Here is a 25,887-nt window from a genome sequence, read left to right as displayed (position 1 = left end):
AAATTGTCTGCTACGTTATTACGTGCATATAAGCTCCTTTGTTGTGGCTTTCTCAAACATTTCCGGCTTAAACATGGCAATTTATGGTAAATATCCCATTTGTTCATTTAAAAATGAGACTTTCAAGCTGCAGGGTCTATTAGGACAGAAAAAAAGCAGTCATACTGACCTGTTGGCTAGGCTGGTGGTGAAGACATACACTACTTGCTGAGGGGGTCGAGGATGCAGATCTGTGCGAATACTGGGTCCATGGCCAGAACCTAATCCTGGACCTAATCCTGGACCTCCTGGATCACTAACATGGCCTGTGGCCGATGAAACAGAGTGGCCCTGACTGGGACACATAACATGCTCACCTGAGCAAGTGTTGAAAAAGAAAGAGAAGGATAGAAGAAAGATAAAAAATAAAAGGTGTATGAGTCAAACAAATAATTAACTCAGCAAACAAATTGAGTCACTTGTAAATGTCCGTGCCCAACTATCTTTTTAAGAAAAGGTAAGAAGCAATAATAATTCTTATTTCTGAAATAAATATGAATTATTATTTATTTATTATGATTTAAATATTAATAATAAATAAATATGAAAAATATCAGAATATTGTCTGATACAAGTGATTTTGTAGTTTTTGTAGCACTCATTTTTATAGTTGAAAAATAAAGATTATAACTCTGGCTGTTAGTGTTTAGGTGAAAATATGATGCTTGTGATTGCTAATTGTTACACAATCTGAAAAGTTTCAGACTCACTGGTTTATTATATCAGTATCTTGTATGCATTACCGCTCATAGAGTCTACTTTTACAAAAAAGCTCAGTGAAGGAGTTCCATGATGGCATCAGTATGTGATTGTATCAGATAATAATACATGGTACCACAGTACTGAATGATTACCATATTAATACCATATATTTCTTCATTGTTAGCATATATTATAACCCTTTCTAAAAAAAAAAATTGCAACTATAAAGATGTCAATCCAAAAACAGATTACTACAAAAAATAAAAACATATTCCAGAAAACCACAAGGAGGAGCTAAATCCCACAGAAAACTTCCCAGAGCTTCAGTTCCATTATGAACGTCTGATAGCTAAGCATTTACGTCACGAATTTATGTGGGCAGATATGAAACACTGAAGATTTGTACAAAATAGGCCATGTTCTGTCACATGAATGTCACAAGAAATTAATGGAAATATAGTGGTAAATTTGTGAACAGAAGTTACAGCACACAAAATATTAGGACAATTCGATTCATTCTAATGTCTTTCAAATTCTGATATGATTCAGGCAAGGTCAAGGTTACAGAGCTGGACATTTTTCTTAAAGGGCAACACCGAGCATGTTAGTGGTGTTATGTTGCCCTTGTGCAGGTAATGTTTCACGACACACCTTCAGTCACGTGTCTTTACACAGATAAGGGAAGCTGAGCTTACTTCACAAGAGGGGACAATAGCTCTGAAAGCTCAATATCATACCTTGCGTGCTATTAAATGGCAAGTTCACATTATAATGTCAACATTCCACTTTTTAATTTATAATATCTAATTTACTTTGCCAGATACAAATGGCATTATAAACTGTGGTTGATAAATGTCTTAAAAAGCATACTAAATTTAACTGAATACCTTTATTGTTATTGTATACTTGTTTTCAACGAAATGAATAGTATACAACGAAATTAATAATACATCCTACAAATACATACTAGTTTATTAATAGTTTATCTTAAGCTAAAAACAACTTTGGAAAGGTGGGTAAACTCAATGGTGTAGAAAAATATAATATATAAAAGCACATTATAGAAGTTTGTTGTCATTTGAATAACTATATGCCAATTGTGGCTGTCATGACAGAATTTTTAATAGATATTTCAACGAATATCGCTCCAAAACGAAAAAAGGAGATTGAGGCATTAAGTATCACAGCCTCTGTTACCATTCACTTTCATTGCGTCTTTTTTTCCCATACTGTACAATGACTGTCAATCACCAACACTTCTCTTTTGTGTTCCACAGAAAAGGGAAAGTCGTACAGAATTAGACTTCATAGACATGAGGGTCTGTAAATGATGACAGAACTTTCTTTTCCTTTTTTAGGTTGAGCTATACCTTTAAAGGGATACTCCACTTTTTTTGGAAATAGGCTCATTTTACAACTCCCCCAGAGTTAAACAGTTGAGTTTACCGTTTCCGAATCCATTCAGCCGAACTCCAGGTCTGGCGGTACCACTTTTAGCATAGCTTAGCATAGATCATTGAATCGGACAAGACCGTTAGCATCTCTCTCAAAAAAATGACCAAAGAGCTTCGATATTTTTCCTATTTAAAACTTGACTCTTCTGTAGTTACATTGTGTACTAAGACCGACGGAAAATGTAAAGTTGCGATTTTCTAGGCTGATATGGCTAGGAACTATATTCTCATTCCTGCGTAATAATCAAGAAACTTTGCTGCCGTATCATGAGTCCAGCAGGCGTAATGATATGACGCAGCGCCTGAAAATAGGTCTAATACGTTAGACAAACTTAGTCCCGGTCACGTTGGAAGTTACTGAGCTGGGGACTATTTTCAGGCGCTGCGTCATATCATTACGCCTGCTGCACTCATGATACGGCAGCAAAGTTTCTTGATTATTACGCAGGAATGAGAGTATAGTTCCTAGCCATATCAGCCTAGAAAATCGCAACTTTACATTTTCCGTCGGTCTTAGTACACGATGTAACTACAGAAGAGTCAAGTTTTAAATAGGAAAAATATCGAAACTTTTTGGTCATTTTTTTGAGAGAGATGCTAATGGTCTTGTCCGATTCAATGATCTATGCTAAGCTATGCTAAAAGTGGTACCGCCAGACCCGGAGTTCGGCTGAATGGATTCGAAAACGGTAAAACTCAACTGTTTAACTCTGGGGGAGTTGTAAAATGAGCCTATTTCCAAAAAAAAGTGGAGTATCCCTTTAAGACACTTATTTCTGTTTTGTTTTTTGTTGTTGTTGTTTGTTTATTATGTGAAAAAGTCTTCATACAGTATAGTATGCCTCTTTCACAACTTTCACATCGTCTTTGTTGAGAAGCGGTTTGGCTAAGTCTTGAAGTCCTGAGAGGAACGTGCCCTGGTCATATTTGACCCCAAAATCAAAAGAAAAAGAGGTAACAATTTATTTTACAGTGTCCTTGTTACACATGTTGCATGTAGTTACTATAGCAGTGTTATTCAAATGGTTTGTCTTAAAGCATATTTAAAAACACCACACAGACATTTAAACAACATTCAAAACTTGATTTTCACCACAGTGCGTCAGCATAGATAAACTCAGCATGTTTTGATTCCCGCATCTTTGATATGATACATTACACACTGCTGCATTTTATATATAACTTTGGTTACACTTTTTTTTTAAGGGTGTCCTTATTACATTTTAATTATACATTTAAGTACTAAGTAATATTAATTAATAACATGTACTTACTATGGGTTTAAGGTTAGGATAAGGGTTTGGTTTAGGGTTAGTTGCATGTAATTATGCATAATTTGTTATTGTTATAAGTACATGTAATATGTGTAACAAAGACACTAAAATAAAGCGTTGCCATAACTTTTTTTCCCTTTTGGTACGGTCATTTTTAGTGGCATAAAAATGGTAGTGTCATACATAACCATTACTATGGCTGTTTGTTTTTCATTTTGTTTTTAATTCAATTTTTTGTCTTCAAATGGCTCTTTCTCAGCTCTACTCTGCACAGAATAGCAGGTAGCGCAGGGTACACACACACACACACACACACACTCCAGGCTTGTGGTCACCAACTGACAGATGCACAGCCATGCTCGCAGACACAAATACACACAGTTTAATGTGAGGTGTTGCAGTGGAAAAGGAATGACTGTTTTAACATCTGACAGTTGGCCAAGATCTAAATGATGTGTATTTTAAGTAGTCATGTAATTATTCTTGTGTAATATATATATATATACATATTCAGTACCGGTCAGAAGTTTGGAAACATTACTAGTTTTAATGTTTTTGAAAGTAGTCTCATCATATGCTCATCAAGCCTGCATTGATTTGATCAAAAATAAAAAATAAAATAAAAAACTATAATATTGTGAAATATTATTATAATGTAAAATAATGGTTGTCTATTTTTATATACTTTAAAATATAATTTATTTATGTGATGCAAAGCTGAATTTTCATCAGCCATTACTCCAGTCTTCAGTGTCACATGATCCTTCAGAAATCATTCTAATATGCTGATTATCAATGTTGGAAACAGTTGTGCTGCTTAATATTTTTTGGAACCTGTGATACATTTTTCAGGATGCATTGATGAATAAAAAGTTGTATTGCATGTATTATTTAAATAGAAGTACAATGTAAAACATGTATGTGCATAATAAGTGCATTGTATGAAACCATTTAAGTGATAGTTTACCCAAAAATGAAAATTCTGTCATCGTTTACTCACCCTCATGTCGTTTCAAACCCTTTGTGACTTTGTTTGTCTCTGGAACACAAAAGAAGATATTTTTCTTATTTCTGTCCCTCCATTGACAGTCCACGCAACTACCACTTTGACGCTGTGGTCTCACTGTGACCAATGAGGTTTGTTCTCACGCATCAAGTTCACTGATCAATGTTTATATGTGAATAAAAGCCTAAATTCAATCTGTTCATCATATAAAGTGATTGTCTCTCATCAGAAATTTTGGACTAAACCGCCAAATTCATTTAGATTAGTTTTATGATCTCTTTAGGAACTTTTTAAAGCGTCAAAGTGATAGTTGCACGGACTGTCAATAGAGGGACAGAAATCTCTCAGATTTCATTAAAAATATCTTCATTTGTGTTTCAAAGATGACAACACATGACAATAAAGGTATAAAAAAAAATTGTTATTACAGTTTTGGAACGACATGAGGGCGAGTAAATGATGACAGAATTTTTATTTTTGGGTGAACTATCAGTTTAATTTAAATGTTAGTACATAGTAGTTTAAGACACTTAATATAAAGTGAGACCAAAAACTTTGCTAATGTCAATGTTACGATATGCTACAAAATGTTAATAACTGTAGAAATGCATCATCACAGACTGTGAAAAGGGCCCATTTTCATGCTAAATAAACAACATTAATTTCATTATTGTAATTGAGTTCAATCTTCGTTTTTTTTTCTTCCAAATTCTGAAATACATACAGTATGTGAGCTGAATTACAACATTTAGCCTTTTTTCACCACTGAATCAACAGGACTGCATGTTTTTATGACAACAACATCAACCAGACGTTTGTGCAAACAGTCTACAGGAAGAAACATTCATTAAGGTTTATAAGACAGTGTTTAAGTACAGGTAGAGCCTGGCAGTACTGTGTGCGCGCGTGCGCGCGCGTGTGTGTGTGTGTGTGTGTACTCACGGTGTGTGGCAGAAAGCGGTTTCTCATCTTCTTCCTCAGTTTCGGCCCCTGAACACCATTCATCACCACTGTACGGCTGCTTTCTCTCCAGCACACACCGGCGTTTGCTGCGCATCACGCCCTCTACTGGACACCATTCAGAAAAACACATAAGGCACAACAACGTAAACATACTTCAAATAAACAATTACACACGTTTATACATGACAATACGGTTTCTATCCACACTGCTATAAGCAAACACCCACAAACTGCCTCAAAAAGCACATTTAAACTGATAGAATTGTCACATACTCCAGACACAAAGCACTCCAGAAATGTTTTGGCATTTAAGAGGTATGAGAGGACACAAGGCCTCCAAAGCCTTGACACATCCCCTAACCTTGAATACCAGACACGGTGAGGGAGAAAACAGGGGGGAGAGAGTGAAAACGAGAGGAAGAGAGCACAGAGCGTTAGGTTGTGGTGTCCTCGGCCTGCGCACGCCGTGTTGGCGGCGGGCAGAGATAAAGAGCTGACCTTTTCTGCATCCTCTTTTGTTCCCAGCAGACATCAGTTTACGTAAATGAGTGAGTCAGCTCTCTTTCTCTCTCTCTGGTCTACTTTCTCTTTAATCATTGGTCCTTTCCAGGTGTGGCAGTGGAGTGGTCTGAAGTGGCTGAATTGCATTTCATTTCAATGTCTTTCTGTTTGCTTTTCTACCGGGTGAACAATATTAATAGAGAAAGAGAGAGAGGGAATACCCCTGAAAAACAGCTGGATGGTGACGGAAAGGATCTCACCACCCCATTTCTGATTCTCTCCACTCTTTCTTCACAACCAAGGGTATTATTGTTAAAACTATACTATAACTGACCTAAAACTAGAACCAAGCACTCCCTCATATTTTGACCGATAAAATCCATGACTTGACAGTTACAGAAAAAAAGAAAATATATATATATATATATATATATATTTATATAATATTTGAAGCATTTTCTATTTCAATATTTTATAATATTTATATCAATATGATATTATTTATATTTTATGTTATTAAAATATTTAATATATAAAAAAAAATCAAATGTAGGCCCTATTAATATTATTTTAAATAATAAATAAATAAATAAATAATTTAAATGAATTACATTTTAAAAACTATTTGTAGAAAATATTAAGATATTTTAAAATATTGTTATTCATATTATATTATTTATTTATATTTTAAATGTTATTAAAATATTAAATATTATTTGAATATATATATATATATATATATATATATATATATATATATATATATATATATATATATATATATATATATATATATTCATTTTATTTTAAACATTTCAGTAAAATTACATTTTTAATCAAAACACTAATTAAAATTAAAATGAATTTTTCGAAACTTTAAATTATTCTTTTAAATTATTTTAAGATATTTAAAAATATTATTATTTATATTTTAAACGTTGTTAAAATATGTTATATTATTTTTTAAAAAATCTAATATATTAATATTATTTTACACATTTCAGTAAAATTACATTTTAATCAAAACACTAATTGAAATTAAAATGAATGCTATTTTCAGAACAAATTATTTTTTAGATATTTTTAAATATTATTATTTATATTATTCACATTTTAAATGTTATAAAAAAAAAATCAAACCTATTATTTTAATCATTTCAGTAAAATAAAATATTTAATCAAAACACTAATTTAAATAAAAAGAAATGCTATTTGTAACCTACGATAACCCCATCTTCTACCTTTCATGCGGTTATAAAGCCAAACAGGTGTGAGTGTTTGTGTGAAAGCATGAGTGTGTATTCACACACAAAGGAGCTTCAGTGCTATTACAGGAAGCCCAGATGACTCAGTTTCTCAAAATCACACTATTGGCCCGTTATTTCCCCTGATCTCTCTCTCTCTAATACACACACAACATACACAAAGCACTGGGCAAATGGAAATAAAATAAGAATCGCACAATGAACCAAACAAAAAGAAACGGCTCGCTCACACTCACACACACACACACACACACACACACACACACACACACACACACACACACAGAGTGAAAAGAAAAACACGCCTCCGCAATCCAGGAAGAGAAGACCTGTTATTGCTTTTCATATTGGGCAGAAACTGTTTGGGTGATTCTCACAAGACCTGTCAGGAACAAGTTTTGCTCATATTTCACCCAAAATAAATAAGTACATACATTTTCCATAGATTTTATGCATTTTTATGACAATTGAGCACTCTCACTAGCTCCAATTCTCACTGTCGTAATGCAGTCCCGTTTGCTTTCACACATTTAAATCTAGCACTCCGTCAGGTTTATGCCCTGTCAGCATTCACAGCTTTATTGACAATTATGTGGCATAAAAACCGGTTAACATGAAATTATATTGTACAACATCTTAGCGGTAGTGGCATTCATAAGTGTTACTAGGGCAACCAGAAGTAGAAACAGACCAGCGTCCAATCAGTACAGCAACTGCTGACATGCAGCGACAGAGTCATTGGTGTGTGATTCCTATTGGTGAATTTTCATTTTGGTGAATGATTCCTTTCATGATGGTCCTGGTGAAGCAGTTAGACTTTTTTATAATTATTAATTCATTTGTTTTGGGATATTGTAAACCATTTATATATAATTTAAATGTTTATACATTTTTATTTTTGCAGTTTTAATTTATTAAATAAAATATTATTTTATTTTATTTTTGCAACTGATAAAAAAAAGTGCATTCACTTATTATATTTAACTTCTTTTTCTCATTTTCATTACATATAAGTATTATTTAAATTGTTTGTAAAGTATTTATATACCATTTTATTTTTACAATGATTTTAACTTACAAATGTATAGTAAATTTGTATTCTAATTCAACAAAAATAATTGCATGACAATAGATAAATATAATGAGAATCACCAGTAAGAATCTGAATTACAGAAGACTCCAAATTAAAACACGCAGATTACAGTAATGATAATTTGAGGAGTAATTTGCTTAATTGGCAAAAAAAAAATTGTTTATTTCTTTATGCAAAAAAAGTATTTCATATCTTCTGCTTTGGCTTTGGTGTGAAATATGACCTTATTATGTTTTTTTGTCAAAATCACCAAACCACATTAGGGAACTGTGTGTGTGTGTGTGTGTGTGTGTGTGTGTGTGTGTGTGTGTGTGTGTGTGTGTGTGTACTAGGGAACCTGTTGTCATTCAGGAACTTGTTGCGTAGTCTCCCTCCCCCTCAGTCTCTCCACCCCGCTCTATTCTACTTCCTGTGTGTGTGCAGTGTGTTTCTCTACCCCCACTTAATTAGAGAGTGACACACAAGAGGACGACCAAAAGGAAAACACAAGCACATGTGTGCACATGCATTGCACTTTGTTTCAGGAGAATAACATCTTACATGATACAAACATATAAGAACTCACACAAACTCACACACACACACACACACACACACCAGTGTTGCCAGATTAGAAATGTCGAAGTATCGTACCAAAACCTCAAAATTATCGTTTTTTGAGAAAAATTATCGTACACGAACCAACACATAAAATATAGCTATTTTCCAACAATTTTATTTTCCAAATAATTTTACAGCCAATTTAAACAAGCTGTGTAATACGCTCGCACTAACTGGAGGAAGTCTGGCTACTAAACTTTTTTTTGCCAAAGTGCAAAAGATATGCTGACAGTCCACATTTTGAACTAGACCATAATTAAACTATGATACAGAGAGAAAAAAGTGCACAATTAACACTAGAAAGATTCAAATTCCATCTCTAAGTCGCTGTCATCATCAGATGCCACATCCACTTGTGCTGTGTTGGCAGATGTCGTTGGTTGGGGAATACTTTTACGGTACAGATTGGATGCCGTCATGGAGCGCAGCATAGTGTTCGTCGGTTTGAAGGCGTGACACCCACCAGCATACTCATTTGTTTAGCACTTTACTGCTTCGTTTTGTTAAATTGATCTAAACTGAACTGTCTTTTTCGGCAAAACTGTAGTGTAGTGTTGACGTGCGGTCGACACCGTGTGGTGTGTGTGTGTGTATACGTGTGCTTGCATGCAGGCAGGCGAGCCTGCGAAATGATTCGGGGTCAGAGAGAGAAGCGGTAGGATGTGTGTTTGGACAAACGACTGAAAACTCTGAAATTATCGTACATTATGGGATTTTTTTCATTATTGATCGTACATCGTACAGAGGTCAAATTTATCGTACAAATACGATAATTATCGTACATCTGGCAACACTGACACACACACACACACACACACACACACATGCTCAGAAAGGTCAGGACATTTTGGGGTGGCTGAAAACAGGCAGTTTCATCTTTACTGTGTTTCCAGTTAAAAGGGGAATTCCAGAAGTATGGCCTTTTTTTTTTTTGTTGTTGATTGAGAGATACAGTGATACAGAAAAATTTGTAAAATGAATATGTGTAGTGTTGAATTTGGTTGTACATGACCTATTGAGTATCATGCTGTGTGTCAGATATCAGATATCAATATTAAGAAATTGAATTTTGTGAGCAAACTAAGGTGGAAAAGGTTTCCAAAAAGACGAACAGTTTTAACAGATGTACGTCACAAAAAAATTACAAATATTTGCAAAAAATTATCAAAACTAATTATAATATGCACCACCTTGCATGGGTCCTATCCATTTCAACAACAACAACAACAACAAAATAAATCGAACTATCTTCAATTTTCCTTTAACTCAAATCCCACTGATATATATGTATATACAGTATGTATGTATATACTATATGTTTCAGGCTGTAATCTGGAAATCAAAGGAAAATATACAGGTGTATACAGCCAAATCCAGGGATTAGTTATTTGTTTCTCAGGTGGCTCAGAAAACGAACAGTTATTACATAAAGTAAAGCTAGTCAGTCAGATTGGATCCGATGTTTTGATAAACCTCATGCCATTTTGTTCAACGGACTGTGGGCGGCTGGTGGACATTCGGATGAGTGTTTCATTACGCCTACCTTTGGCATCTGGCTCCAAAACAGGGGTGAGTGACTCTCTTTGGTCTCCTGTGTCCATGGAGACGCTCCTTTCCCTCTTTGCCTTGGTCTTCATCATCCCAGCAATGCCACCACCGGATTGGTTGAGGCTCTTCAGTCCAGGGTTGCCAGGAGAAATCTGGTTGGATTTGACTCCATGGCTCCCAGACCCACTGCCCTTTGACCCTTGGTTGCCAGCAGGTCCTTGCTGCTGTGCTTGGTTTACATTGGGGAGCTGTGATTGGGCCCCACTTGTCACTTGCTTGCCATGATTGGATAATTTATTTTCAGAGTGCATTTGATTGGCTGGTGATGGAGAGGAAACTCTTGGGTTGCAGCAATGTGTCGTGTCTGTCTGTCAGTGAGACTGCAAACAGACAGCTGAAGGGAGAAAGAGAAAGAAGAAAGAGTATAAGAGTTTGTCTTATAAATTTCCAGTAGTAACAAAGAAAATTTTACCAACTTCATGTCATGGCGGTATAACAGTTTAGGGCTGTCACGATTCCTCGATTAAATTCCAATACTCAAAAAAAATCCTTGATTGCAATTTATCCGTGTCGAGTAACCGGCGAAATACTGTAAGTGGCGCATTTCACAGACGAGAATCCATGAACTACCTCAGGAGGGACTAAATGCCGCTAGGTGGAACAAACTGTAATTGGCACTACAGTCTTTTCAAAATAAATGAAACGAGTTGTACCAAAGTTGTACCAAACTTGTATCGAACCATGACCCCAAACCCGAGGTGCGTACCGAACCGTGACTTCTGTGTTCCATTGCACCCCTAATATATACATTATATATATATATATATACAATTTGAAAGTGATATAATATATATATATAACTCTTTAAAGGTGAACTAAGTAACTTTTTTTACCTTAACTGAACAGCTTCGGAGTCATTGGAATGGTTATATTACTTATTTCGGGTTGAATGGTGGTCTTTTCGCACCCCCCTGGTGCCCGTGAGCGGAAAACACGCACTTGCAACTTTGAGCCGGCGGGCCGCCGGCCGCTGCGTCAGGAAGTCTCGCGTGATATCAGGTCTCGCGATGTAAACAATTGCTTTACGGCCAAAAGAAATCTGCAAAAATGCTGTCATTATTGCGCTCCCTCACGCTGTCCGAACGACCGTTTTAAAGAACGTCCCATCTGCTTTGATGTCGTTGATCTATAGCCTCTGGTGTCTGAGAATCACCAACGAGTCTTTACAACAGTGTTGTCAAATATCTATTCCGAAGCTGTGGGGGGAGCTCTAGAGAGAAACCTGCGAGCAAAAAGCGAGAATACAGCGAAAAAATCCCGAAGCTACTGAGTGCTGCTTTAAAGTCATCATGAAATCAAAATTGACCCTATTTACTGTTAACGCATATTACTAGTCTTGTGGTGAACAATTAATCTGTGCAAGTTAATACACAGAAAAAAATCGTTTGTCGTTGTAATCTTTAATCAAAATCTGAAAAGTCACTTCCGCTCTTGAATGGCGTTCCTTTTCTGATGACGTCAGTTTGACGGCTTGGGTTGAAAACGCTTAACCACTCCCCTCAAACCGTTGGTCTGCTATGAGCAGAGATGGAGAGGAGGAGCACTAAAGTAAAACCCCGCCCTCTATTCAATATTCCGTTTCACTTGGAAATACGTCACAACACTGGAGAAAAGTCGTTTGCAACTTCCGGTTCACGGGGACTTTAATAAAATCAAATCCTGAACTTGAGTTGCATGAGGAGCTCACAGGACTCTGTATAGGACTCTCATCTAATTTTGTTCATGTTTAGTGCAGACACAATGTCAGGTGGCAGAGGACGCTGCGGGTTTGATTTACGCACCTCATTGGGATGAAGGTCCAACAATCAAGCGCATTCCGACGTCTCCTCACTGCACGCACACTGATCTGTAACACACACGCATTCAAGAGAGATTTAATTATGCTTTAATTGAACTCAATTATGATCTATTAAACATAAAAAGAAAATAATGAACCATTTTAGCATACTGACTGGAGAAAAATGAAAACCTTTGAAAGAGAGGCTTTTGGAGAGGCGTAACTGTCCCTTTAAGAAGGGGGCTGTAAATGATGTTTGGATACTCTGATGCCCAGAAGTGAGTTTCTTGTTTAATTTGCTCCACCCACAGTGAGCAGAAACCACAAAAACTCCCCACCTTCAATAATAATATCCAGACTGTCTCATTTTTCAACAAACAATTCTCATCCTCGCTCTTTCTCTCCTTTTCTCATTTCCACTTCCTTTCTTTCTTTCTTTCTTTCTTTACAAATGTAGAAAATATTAAGACACCTTGTGAGAACTTAAACAGCAATATTTATGTCTTTCATTAAATGTGTAACTACTTAGAAAATGTACGTATTTACATAGATCCTAAATATCCATAAGATCATCTATATGCTGATTTACTCTGAAAAGGTGAGTAAATTAAACCTTGCATTATAAATACAGTATATAACCATTTAAAATTTACAGTATTTCACTTCTGGAAATGAACCGATGAGTCATCTTGCACTCAGGGGCGTGTCCAAATGACTAGCAAAAGCAAACAGCCCCCAAAGACAAAAGGCTATTTAAAAATGATTAAGACAAAAAAGGAAACATGCATTCATGTGCAAAATCAAGTTTGACTTTTCTTTTTTTTCTTTTTTTATATGCCCCTCATAATCTTTAATCAAATATGCTAACCTCCCCTCCCCCTTGTTCCCTTCATGACACACACTACCAGTCAAAAGTTTTGGATGAGTAATATTTTTAAGGTTTTTAAGGTTTTTAAAAGAAGTCTCTTCTGCTCACCAAGGCTGCATTTATTTGATTAAAAATACCACAAAAAAACCTGTAATAATGTGAAATATTATTCCAATTTAAAACAGCTGTTTTCTATGTGAATATATAGTAAAGTGTAATTTACTCCTGTGATCAAAGCTGAATTTTCAGCATCATTACTCCAGTCTTCAGTGTCACATGATCCTTCAGAAATCATTCTAATATGATGATTTGATGCTCAAGAAACATTTCTCATTATTATTAATGTTGAAAACAGTCATTTACATTTTTATTTCAGGATTCTTTGATGAATAGAAAGTTCAAAAGAACAGCATTTATCTGAAATAGAACGCTTTTGTAACATTAAACACTACCGTTCAAACGTTTGGGGTCAGCAAGTTATTATTATTATTATTATATTATTATTTTATTTTATTTTTGGGGGGAAAGAAATAAAATAAATCAATACTGTTATTCATTATGGATAAATTAAATTGATCAAAAGTTACTGTAAAGACATTTATAATGTTACAAAAGATTCTATTTTAAATAAATGCTGTTCTTTTTAACTTTCTATTCATCAAAGAATCCAAAAAAAAATAAAAATACACAACCGTTTCAACATTGATAATAATAAATATTTTTTTTGAGCATCAAATCATCATATTAGAATGATTTCTGAAGTATCACGTGACACTGAAGACTGGAGTAATGATGCTGAAATTCAGCTTTGATCACAGGAATAAATTTAAGTTATTTTAAATGGTCATAGTATTTAACAATATTATTGTTTTTGTTGTTGTTGTATTTTTACTCAACAGCATTGGTGAGCAGAAGAGACTTAAACAATCTTACCGATCCATAACTTTTGAACGGCAGTGTATGTCTCGACGGAGGGTGGTGTTATACAGTATCCTCCACAATTGACTACAAACTGCCATTCAGATCTGCCTCCATTTAGTTTAGCAATGCCCAATTTCGTACCATCCAATCAATTTCTGAAGGACGAAATCAAATCGCGCCCTAAGTTTTTTTCAATCCAGAAGCCGTTTAACTCGGACATATGTCACAATAGAGAAGAAAAGACTATCTAAACGTCTGTTTCATGTCGACTTTAAGATATATTTACAGAGGAAAAACGGGATTTAAAACAAACTGACCACATTCCAAGAGTTAGTGTGGACCCAGAACAAATACACACGTAAAAACACATACACATGGCTCTCAGCACAGCTGCCAGGGCTGAAAATGTGTGAAGGATCAGGTTTCCCTCATGTGAATGAAGAGAAACTGCACACAATCCCAGCAGCCACCTGCCTGTGTCCATAACCTGCAGACCTGTCCTGCATGTGTCTGTGTGGAGGGAGTTCCCATGCGTTCGCTGCAGGTCTGTCATGTCGAACGTGTAGGAGAGGCATGCGGTACATGTCATACATACAGGTCTGAACAGGACGCCCTGAAACCTATTGAACAAAACACACCAGCGTTCATGGAAATGATCGAAAGAAATCAGTCTTATTCTCCAGATTCTAAAAGCTAATAGGGCTGCACGATTTAAAAAAAATAAATAAAAAATGCTTGTGCTTGTTAGTAGGCCTGCACAATTTGGGCAACATTTTGTGATTACACAAAATAATAATAATAAAAATGTCTTCATTTTCAAACATTAAACTCTCAAACTTTTATTTTGCTTCTCTTTTGGTGATAAGCGCATCTCATTATTAGTTTGGGAAGATGTGTGAACATGTTGCGTTCCCAAATGCACGTTAAAGGACAAGTTCGGTATTTTACACTTAAAGCCCTGTTTTCAGATCGTTTCTGATGAAACACAATGGTTAAGATTGAAATTTGGACAAATGATGCTGGCCCGAGAATTTTCTCATCCAATACAAGTCAATGGAGTTGGACAAAAACTACGATAAAACCTGTTGGAAAGCATCTTTTGCAGCGATTTTTGTGTGAGCATATCAGCGAACACCCCTGACCACTCGGTGAGTTTCACGTCTTTGTAAACGAAAGTTTAATGCGTTTTAGGAAGGATTGTTCCAGTGCACATATGCAACTATTGTGGAGGTGGGGGGGGGGGGGGGGGGGGGGTGCTACCACAGAAACCGAAAATTCTCGGGCCAGCAGCATGTGTCCAAATTTCAATCTTAACCATTGTATTTCATCAGAAACGATCTGAAAACAGGGCTTTAAGTGTAAAATACTGAACTTGTCCTTTAAAGTGACCTAACTCAGAGCAGATGCAGAGATGGGGTTCGTGTGGAGAAGCATTTACTGCAAACCGAGCCGCTCTGAGATGCTAAAAACATGAGCTGCTCACGTGTAAAAGAACACAGTGCTGCGCTTCATTCTGAAACACAGAGCGCATATATTTATTTCATTAAATCACAGCCGTTGTACATTGTACCGCAATTTCGGTATATTTTTATTAATCGTGCAGCCCTAAAAGCTGGCATTTTAAATTGTACTTAAAACCAAAATTCTAATATTTACTCGTAAACTACTCGTAATACTCGTACGTATTATAGAGATGCACCGATCAACCGGCCAGGGACCGAAATCAGCCGATTTTCTGCATGCGCGCAATAACGTCAGCTGCGCATCCTCGCTCTCTTCTCTCCAACCCGCCTCCTCTCACTCACTCGTCTCATTCGCTCCGATTAAATAGTGCTTATACTGTATTTGCGCATAATTTTACTAATTCACACAGGTTTCACACTCACACCAAAAGCACGCGCACCACCAATCTATATAAGTGGTGCATACATAAAGCCGCCTCTCAAACAGCTTGTGAGTCACAAGTACCAAAATGAGTGGCTTACTTCACTTAAATGATCAAATACATACAAAATTATGTCAAAATGCCCGTCTTGGCAAGTAATCAGTTAAACAGTCAGTTTTGGAACGTAAATAGTCGAGAAAGATAACAGATTTTATTTTATTACTGGCTTTTTACTGGTGTTTTTTTTATGAAAATAAAATTTTGCATTGAAAAAAAAAGTAGATTTTTGTTTGTATGCTGTCAATTATAGTTCTTAGAAAGAAAATAATAATAGTCAAAATCAGTATCAGCAGGTCACACTTACAAAAAAAATACGGAAATCATCATCAGCCAAGACCATTGCAATCGGTGCATCTCTAACGTATTACACACACACACACAGGCTCACAAACTCTTCCAGTCAGTGTGTCTGTGATGCTAGCGGGGTCCCACACACATTTCCATCCCAGAGGCATTCAAGCTATTGACCTCAAAAACAAATGAAACATTATCGGTCCCTCTCACACCCCCTCACTCGCACACCTCTGCCCCTCTCGCTGCCTCCATCACACTCTCCGTCTCTTCAACGGGAAACTTTCTTTTTCCACTTACTGCCGTTCACAAACACCCTCTCCTTCCTCCATCGAGAGTTATTTACACCCTTTCTTCCTCTCGGTCTCAAATGATGCGCTTTTCCCCTTTCTCTTTCTCTTTGAGGTGAGGTGTGTAATTTCTGTGCCACAGCGGCACCAAATGGATATGTGAAAATAGTTCGATTTCAACACTTTCTGAAGAAGATGCGAGTGGTGTTTGCCAGTGCAAAACTGGGACGATAACTTTGTTTATTCTAAACGTGCGCCGTAGTTATGTATTCTGCTGCTTTAAATGCTAAAGCTCTGTAAAGTCAGCTGGATTCTGATTGGTTGTCATTGTTTTTATTATTCATCAGCTGGTAAAAATCATTCTGAAAGTGATTCCAATTATATTTTTTCTGTCTCGTTATAGTTATAGTGTAGACTTCATTATCCTCAAAGAATTAGAACGATTATTAAAACTTAATAGTAAACCAGTAGTACATTTATGCTGTTCCTGAGATTGTTACACTTGTGTGGTTGTTAGGGTGGTTTGAATGTTTTTATGCATTGTTGCTTTACAGTGTTTTGAACTGTTTTTGCACATTGTTGTGAGGTTACTAAGGTGTTTGAAATGGATTGTATGTTTTGTTGTGCTGTTGCTAAGTTGCTCTGAGTGTTTTTACACATGTTGTGTGGTTGCTAATGTGCTCTGGCCGGTTCTATATATTACTGTATTTATGTTTGTGGCACAAACAGTCAGTTTGCTGTTGTTGTATTTTATTTTATTTTCAAATAATTATATTAATCAAACAAACAGATAATCCCACACCCCAAATATAGTCAGTGTTTATATTTATCAGAGGAATGAATCTGAAAATGGCTTACTGATTGTCATCGCTGCACATAAAACTGTAAAATAGGTAACAAGTATTCTATAAAATAAATTTTAAAAAAAATTTAAAAAAACACACTTTACCATTAAATTGTAGTTTCAGAGGCGTTACCTCACACACAACCTGCTGGACATCATTTAGTCATTAACTAAAACACACACAGTGTTCATTACTCATTAACTCTAAGAGGAAATTCTCTCATGATAATGTATCGCAACACCCTTTGTGCTCATCTTCTAGTGTGGACAGGCCATGTTGACTGCACTAACTAAAATCATTAGCATTATGGCTGATGCCAGCGCCAGTTTCTAGAGAGAAAGGTGGCAAGCTGATGATACTATATACATATAGTCCCTAGTGAAAAAGTAGTAATAAACTTTATTTCAGACCCAGGGTTAAAACTGCAGAGCAGGTGTAGGTACCCCGACACTGACAAACATATGGCTTGCACTGGAGCTTCTTGGAGCTCTCAGCGGCAGCCTCATGCTGTCATTATAAGCCACTATGAGTTTTCTAATGCTGCCTTGCTTATAACGACACCACAGGTAGGCAGTATACAAAGATGTACAGTATGCTCTAAAAAGTGAGATCTTCACAGGTACAGAGCACATGCTAAACTTATGACACATGTTCGCTTGTACATACAGCTTCCGACGCTGCCTATAGATATCCTTATCATCAGAAAGGTCATTTGCAATAATATGGCCCAAATATGTAATCTCTCCGCACACCCCAAGTGCAGTGCCAGACAGATAGAAGTCGGGGAAGTTTGACTGTCTATCTTCTCTACTTCTGATAATCATGATCTTACTCTTTTTTGCATTGTATTTTATTTTATATCAAAATCAGCACCATACTGTGTGCGTATTCTCAGAAGCTGTTGTAGACCAGCACTATATGGCCTTAAAATGACCAAATCATCAGCGTACATAAGGTGATTAATTAGTGAGTCACCAACCCTACAACCTGTACCACATGCATTTAAAATCACAGACAAATCATTCATATACAGAATTCAGACAGATTTCCGCCCTGGCGAACACCATTGGTCACTTGGAAGGGAGCAAAGTTTTTTTTTTTTATACAGCCTATACTTTAAAAGAATATACATAAGTGCAATGTTTTCAGACACTTAATTGCGTGTTAATTGCAATTAAATTAAAATGTGTCATATTTAAAATTTATATATTAGATGCAATTAGCTGAACTTTAGAGATCTTGTTTTTTAACCCACTTACTGTAAGTAGCCTAGTCAGTTTAAAATATATTAACTTTAAATGTAATATTAAAGCTGCAATCCGTAGTTTTTCCTCTTCGTCGCCATCTCTGTTCAAAATCTGCAACTGCAGTTATTCGCGGAATTATCAACTTTATGTGCATTGTTTTTATGTAGCTCCTTTTCAAAGGTCAAAGGTCACCCTTCCGCCGGAACTCGACTCACTCGTGAACGCGTATACAGCCGTAGCGGGAAACCAGTGATTGTTTATTAAGTTTTAAATATGGATATATTTCTTACTAAAACCCATCGCTTCACTTCAGAAGGATTTATTAATCCACTGGAGTCGTATGGATTACATTTATGATGGATGGATTCACTTCAAAAACTCTATTCAAAGCCATTACAAAGCTGAGAAGAGCCAGATCCGATTGTGTTCGGCTGAATGAAGAAAGTCATATACACCTAGGATGGCTTGAAAGTGAGTAAATTATGGGATGATTTTCATTTTTGGGTGAACTATTCCTTTAAAGTGTGTTTAGAAACTCTTTTTAATTGGCCTTTTCATTCAGCATTATTATATTATCTCAAGTAAAGTTTTTTTTTTTACTTTTAAGATTTGAAGTACACTACGAGTGCACATTCAATACAATTAAGCACACTTTTTCACATGGGGAAGGGCTGTCAATCAACTAAAATATTTAATCTCACACAGACTAAAGGCTGCAAAACTATTCGGACGGGACTAGTTTTCTAAATGACGTTTGAGTTACAATTCTTTATGACAGAGTTTATAACAGAGGTGGGAGTGTGTGTTCTAGACGTGGGCGTTACAGAAGGTCATGGGCTGTGCGTGCATGTGTGCGTGTGTGCGTGCATCACGTATTATGTATATATCTTTTCATCTATTATAATCTATTTGTTCATTTTAATTTATTATTTAAAAAAAACAAAAAAACATTTATTGCAGTGGCTGTTTATAATAATCCTGCATTCGAGAGCAGAGAAATCTAGACAAGTATCTCACTCTTACCTGACACTGATATTAAAAACAGTAGGTCATGTGCTCTGGAATTTTTACTGAGGTTGTGTGAGAAAAACACAAATTCTGACGGGATCAAAATCGCAAAGTACGTCTGTGAAACACGAATTTCTCTAACGACCCCATGGAAACCCAGTCCCATCCAAATAGGGCTTTGATTTGTTTCTTATTCCTAGAACATTAAAGATCCCATCAAAACAAAGTATTGATGATTTGTGTTCAATCAAATGCCCTCTAAAACGAGAATGCCCCTCCCCCGATACCACCTGTGACAGCAACTATTTAAACAAATGTCCCACCTAAACTTCCTGTGTAAAAAGTTTTGTTGCATTTGTCATAGTTTCTGTGCATTTAACCATGAAGTCTTTAAAGCAGCAATTGCATCAGTGTGTCTGAATAACTGTCTTAGAGGAACACAAATGCACACCTCCTAAACCAATGAACAGTTTGTGTGAAAGAGAAAGAGATTAGAGAGAGAGAGGGAGGGAGAGAAAGTGAGATGTGGGAGAGAGCAGAAGACAGAGAGAAAAACAGAGAACATCTTAAGAGAATGACCCAGAGAACCCTGTGAAAAGCGTGATTTTTTTTCAACCGTTTCTTCTCAAAACTCAGCTATTACCGCTTGCCACTTTGATCCCATTTACACAGTCCAGGACAAAACAGAAAGAGGATGATATGAGAAAAAACAAGAGCTCGAAATGGGAGTTTGTGTCTTGCAAATGGCATTTGAATTGAAAACATGAAACTGACGTCAGCCAAAGAAACTTTCCAGAGATTCAAGTTGTGTTTGACAGAAACAAAATGAACTTCTGAGATGATTGGGGGGTGCTGATGTCATGAGGGGACCACCAGCATATAAAGCCCAGATGACACACAAGACAGATTCAGAATGGACATTCCCAAGTGTGTGTGTGTGTGTGTGTGTGTGTGTGTGCGTGTGTGTGTGTGTGTGTGTGTGCGTGTGTGTGCGCGTGTGTGTGCGTGTGTGTGTGTGTGTGTGTGTGTGTGTGTGTGTGTGTGTGTGTGTGTGTGTGTGTGTGTGAAATGAGAAAAATGAGTACATTACACAACTAGCGAATCACCACCAAACAAATAACTGCAAAAAAACAACAGATATGTGTCTGTCGAGTCGACAAACTCTCCCATCTGCTCTACAAATGTGCAACAAATGGGTAAATATTCTGCCAAGTGCCAAATAACAGCAAATGTGAATGGACATGCAAGGCCATAAAGTACAGAGTTTGTTAAATTGAAAGTGTAGCTTGCCACACTAATTAATTTAAAGTATTTAAACTACAGTTAAGGGTCGTTCACACCAAGGATGAGAACTAAACATTTTTAACAATCATTCTAATTCCGTGAGAACAAACCACAACTATAATAACAACACACAGAGGAACGATTTCGTTGGAATCATTTTCAGAAAAAATATTTTTGTTTCCAGTAAATGAATGATAAAGACATTGACAGCCAATCAGAATCCTCCAAAATTTAAAAAGCTCAAGCATTTAAAGCAGCAGTAGACATAACTGGAGTATGCATGTATGTTGGTGTGGACGATAATATAGCTATCATTAAAGTTATCGCTAAAAGTATTCCTTTATCATAATTCCTGAGAAACGCTGTTGAAAGTGGATCGGACTGAGCACCAAAACACACTTGTAGCCAATCGGCAGTAAGGAGCGTATACACTTATTTGGGGGGAGGTGCCTGTATTGCATAGCGTGTTTGTGAATTTGGGGGCGGAGCTATTAAGATATGTGTAATCCTATTTGATAGGGGTGTGTTTGTTTTGGTGATTTTAATGTCAACAGCGTTTTTCAGAAATCACTTACTGCAGCTGTAAGCTAACCTTTCTTGCCACACTTGTACAATTGTGTTGCGAAAAAAAAAAAGCAATACAAAAACCACAAAAAGACTATTTAAATACAAATCCTGCGTGTTCTGCATGTCTCCGTGTGAGTGAATGGCGCAGACGCACGGTTTCATTTGCCACACGCACACAGAAGCACGTGTGCACGCTCGCAGTGTTTTTCATCCTCTGCCGCCTCATATACTTCATCTCCAGAGCTGAGAGTCACTACATCAGCATTTTACCCTCTCATTTGAGAAACACAACAAGATTCAAAGGTCTTCACAGCAACCCGTCAAACTAAAAGTTTTGAAAACTTGAAGAAATTGTTTCAGAAATATATTACTGTTGTACAGTTGAATTAGCTAAGTCTCAATGGAATAACACTAACACTAATAATAATAATAATAATAAATTACCGGTATTAAAACTTTATTTTTAAGGAATAATCACAATTTCATAGAAATATATATTTTTTAAACATAAAAATTGTTGTTTATATGAATTCAATTAAGAAGACATGTTTTTTTTGGGGGGGGGGGGGGGGGGGTAAAAATAAAAACAGAAAACACAGAATTTAGTAAACAGTAAAACGGAATTTGAGAAAAAAGAAATTAAATGTATTTCAAAGAGCCCTAAACATGTAATTTTTGTTAAACTTTAAAAAAATTGTTGTAAAATTGCATAAGTTTCATGATTTTATTAATTACACATGCTTTTTGATTACTAAAATTTTATTTAACCATTAAAATATAGTCGATCGGACTCAGAAAGAAAGAAAAAAACGAATTTGGAAAAATATAAAACGAAATTTTTGGGGGGAAAAAACGGATTTCATAGGGCTCTAAGTACAGCTATACAAAGTTTTGTGACACTTCTTCCTCCACATCAGCAAAATAATGCATAAATTAAAGAACTGTTAACTGAGAAAAAGAAAATCATTTGAAACTAGCAGAAACCAAACCAACCCTAACACTCTTATCCATGTAGTTTTAAAATCTAAGAGCAAGTCTCCAACAGACAAGCGCACACACACACACACACACACACACACACACACACAGACAACTTACACTGTTGCACATTTTTAGCATGCTGAGGTATATTTATAGCTCCAAATGCCCAAAGGAGAGCAGGAGAAAAGTACTAGGAAAATTCTAGGCCCTCTCCTAAGACACACACACACACACCTCTCACCCTCTCTTATACTTGCGTAAACACATAAATCTCTCACACACATGCACACAGAGCCGTACTGTAGGCAATACAGGGTCAATACTGTGACCAAAGTGTGTGACAGAGGAGTTAAACGTTAACAACACACACACAGACGCACACACAGGGAAGGCTTTATGACATTGGCCCCAGCTTAACAAACTACATTTGAGCGCGGCGCCAGTGGAAATGTGGGGAGGGGAGAAAGAAGAGAGAGAGAAGAATGAAAGGGTCTGATGCCTCTCTGTCCCAGCCTGTCCACTTAGACTTAGTCTCTCTGGCAGACGAAATTGTTTGTTTCCAAAACAAGCTCTTTGACTTTTCCAACTTAACAACTTAACTTCGTAAATGTTGCAGCCAGATTTAATTTGGTTGAGAAAATGGTGCGAGATGAGAGTTGAATGACAAACCTATGGACGTCCTATTAGCAGCGTGTTGTGAGCTGATATGGGTTTATTGAAAGGCTGATACCAATATCTATATAGCAGATCCACACACAATATTAGGATATACAAATATATACAATAACATGAAAGAATATTTGCAACACATTTTACTTCTGCAATACGACATGATATTACCAGGTGAAACAGAACGTTCATCAACAACAACAACAACAACAAAATGTAGGTTGGGAATAGATTTTAACCATCAGGAATTTTGCAGGAAAGTTTGCAGTTATTTGCAGAGGACCGGGGTCAAAAACAATACAGTCTGTCCAATGAATCATGCCATATGGTCATCGTATTGTAATTCCCGAATGTACAACAATGTATAACTGAACATTTGCTTAGGGTATAGGCTAAGAGGGAAGGCTAAGTATGCTAAGCTAGTTTGCTGAGCAGTTAACTTGCCAAATAAAGGACAATAACATTTTATATAGATTTTAGGGTTGTCACAGAACCAAAATTTCAGCAGTCGGCAATACCAGTAAAACATTTAGGTTCTCAGTAAAATGTTGCCCCATTTTGTCTCGTCTATTGGGTATCACTGTCAATCATCGCAGTTTCCGATTCAATCAAACATTTATATAAGGTTGTCAATCTAGCAGTGTAGAAAAGCCAAACTTGTATTTAGATTGTGAATGGGAAGAGCCTTCCCTTTTTGTCAATCTCTAAAAGCGCCAGCTCACTGAATTCTGCACTCTGGCTAAAACTCCTGTTCAAATAAACAAATATGTCTTAATTGTAAAAATGAATGTCTTATTTACATTGCATTTTCACTTTTTTGGTTAAAATGAAAGGATTCACATTTAATAAAATAAAACCTTGTGCATTTTCAGCTTCATTTCAGCAAGTTTCATGTTAAGCTAAGTCTGACTAACTTATAGACTAGCACCTCTTATAGGCCACTGCGTTCACACACTTAAGAGATATGATTATGATTGTCTACAATGCTCAACGGTTGTAAAAACACGCTGTAAATAGAAGCCTTCAACGCTCAGAGCGTAATATGCACCAATGAATCAGTAAAACCAGAAGAGTCAAGTTTCATAAACATAGCCACTATATTAAGACTAGTCTGACCATCTAGCAGTTAGTTAGAGATATTCAGCCTCACTTTTCGGATTTGAATAAGACCAATCTACCTTTTTATGTAACTTTTGACTTTTAAAGGTTATGTCCAGTCTTAAAGAAAAAAATTTGATTACTAACTTGTAAGACTAGCCTAAGCAGTTTATACAACCGGACACAGGTATTATGTACATTTAGTCAAATTTGATTTCATGTCGACTTTAATGATGGAAAATGAGATGTACAAAAATTGCAAAAAAAAAAAAAAAAAAAAAAAAAAAATGTAGGCAATATTCAAAATTCACAACCAAAAATCACTCAAAAAAAAAAAAAAAATGCAGGCATTAAAAAGGCTGTTTTTCCCAGCAAACCCCTGTGACAAACTTCTGGCAACTATTTTCAGCAAACTGTTTTGATTCCCACAAATTAACCTCATGTTTTGTGCAAATAAACAGATTTTGCCAGGGCTGTTACTCGCACACTTCATATAATCAATGCAAATCACAGACAAAGGCTAGTTACTGTGATGAAAGTTTATGTACACACATACGTTGTTGACTGGCTCCTATTTGGCATGGAGTTCAAAGGGTCAGCGATAATGTACTTAATCCCACTACATCACCTGATGCCAAGACCTTTGCTCACACCACTGAGCACTATAAAGGAAAGTTAAACATGCTCAAGCTGACTGCCATGCTGAAAGCTCTAATCATTCACCTGCTACCGGCATTTAAAAGCCCATAAGCACGTCCAGGTCACAACTGAGCATTCACTGCCGCCAATCAGGTCTTTCAGCTACTGTACGCTCGGACAAGCCCAGAAACAATGATCTGAGCTTCAATTACAACAAATGTGATCACAAAGGTCACAAATTATTTCAGTCCATGATTTAGAGTCAAGAATTTGGGTGGGGAAATTTATTGTTAAAGGCACACCTTTTTGGGGTGCAAGTTAAAGAAAAAAGCTTTGTAAAGAGAGAGTATAACTGCAGACTCACTTAAGTATTTTTATTATTTCCGATTATGTTTAGAATTTCCAATAAACAATAAAATAAAAATACTTAAGTGAGTGTGCAGTTATACTCTTTCTTTACAAGGGCACAGTTCGCCCAACAATGATTGTCATCATTTACTCACCCTCATGTCTTAATCTGTATAACTTTCCTTCTTCCATGGAACAGATACGCGGAATATTAGTTTGAGATTGGTATTTATTTTAAGGATACACTGATACTTTGTTTTTAGATATTTTTGGTAGGGAATCGGGATTAGGGATGGGACGATTACCGGTTTCTCTATAAACCACGATAAAATGTACTGACGGTTAGTATTATCGTTTAAAATTGAATTATCATTAAAACCGTGTTCGATTATCGCGTTTTTAATAACTCACTGTAAATCCTGTCCAGCCAGCAACAGGCTGAGGCAAGCGCAGCGCGCAATGTTGTTGTTTTTTTTATTCGAGAAGGAATGGCGGAAGGCAGATGAATGTTTTAAATCTTACATGATCACAAAAATATTATCAAACTCAGTAAACAATAAATCAACTCTGATTTCATTTTCAATACAATCGAAAACGGAGACGC

General features: G+C 36.3%; 1 protein-coding gene across 6 annotated transcripts in view; it reads right to left on the bottom strand.

Moving 5' to 3' along the window:
* Positions 1 to 25,887, bottom strand: part of bcl9l (bcl9 like) — a 55,298-nt gene that overhangs the window by 5,289 nt on the left and 24,122 nt on the right. For 2 of the 6 annotated variants that reach the window (XM_082182853.1, XM_082182851.1), the window contains exons 2-6: positions 12,287 to 12,351; positions 10,441 to 10,839; positions 5,418 to 5,543; positions 4,470 to 4,508; positions 170 to 356 (exon numbers count right to left, since the gene is read on the bottom strand). In XM_082182853.1, coding sequence (XP_082038979.1) covers positions 170 to 356; positions 4,470 to 4,508; positions 5,418 to 5,543; positions 10,441 to 10,756 — 668 coding nt within the window. In that variant the 5' untranslated portion in view covers positions 10,757 to 10,839; positions 12,287 to 12,351. The remainder of the gene's footprint in view (positions 1 to 169; positions 357 to 4,469; positions 4,509 to 5,417; positions 5,544 to 10,440; positions 10,840 to 12,286; positions 12,352 to 25,887) is intronic. The other 4 variants (XM_082182855.1, XM_082182854.1, XM_082182852.1 and 1 more) reach the window with 3 other exon arrangements.

The sequence above is a fragment of the Leuciscus leuciscus genome (genome assembly GCF_965113295.1).
Source record: "Leuciscus leuciscus genome assembly, chromosome: 10".
In the NCBI taxonomy this organism is placed as follows: Eukaryota; Metazoa; Chordata; class Actinopteri; order Cypriniformes; family Leuciscidae; genus Leuciscus; species Leuciscus leuciscus.
The sequence above is the reverse complement of the archived record's forward strand: the minus strand, read 5'-3'. Positions and strand labels throughout refer to the sequence as shown.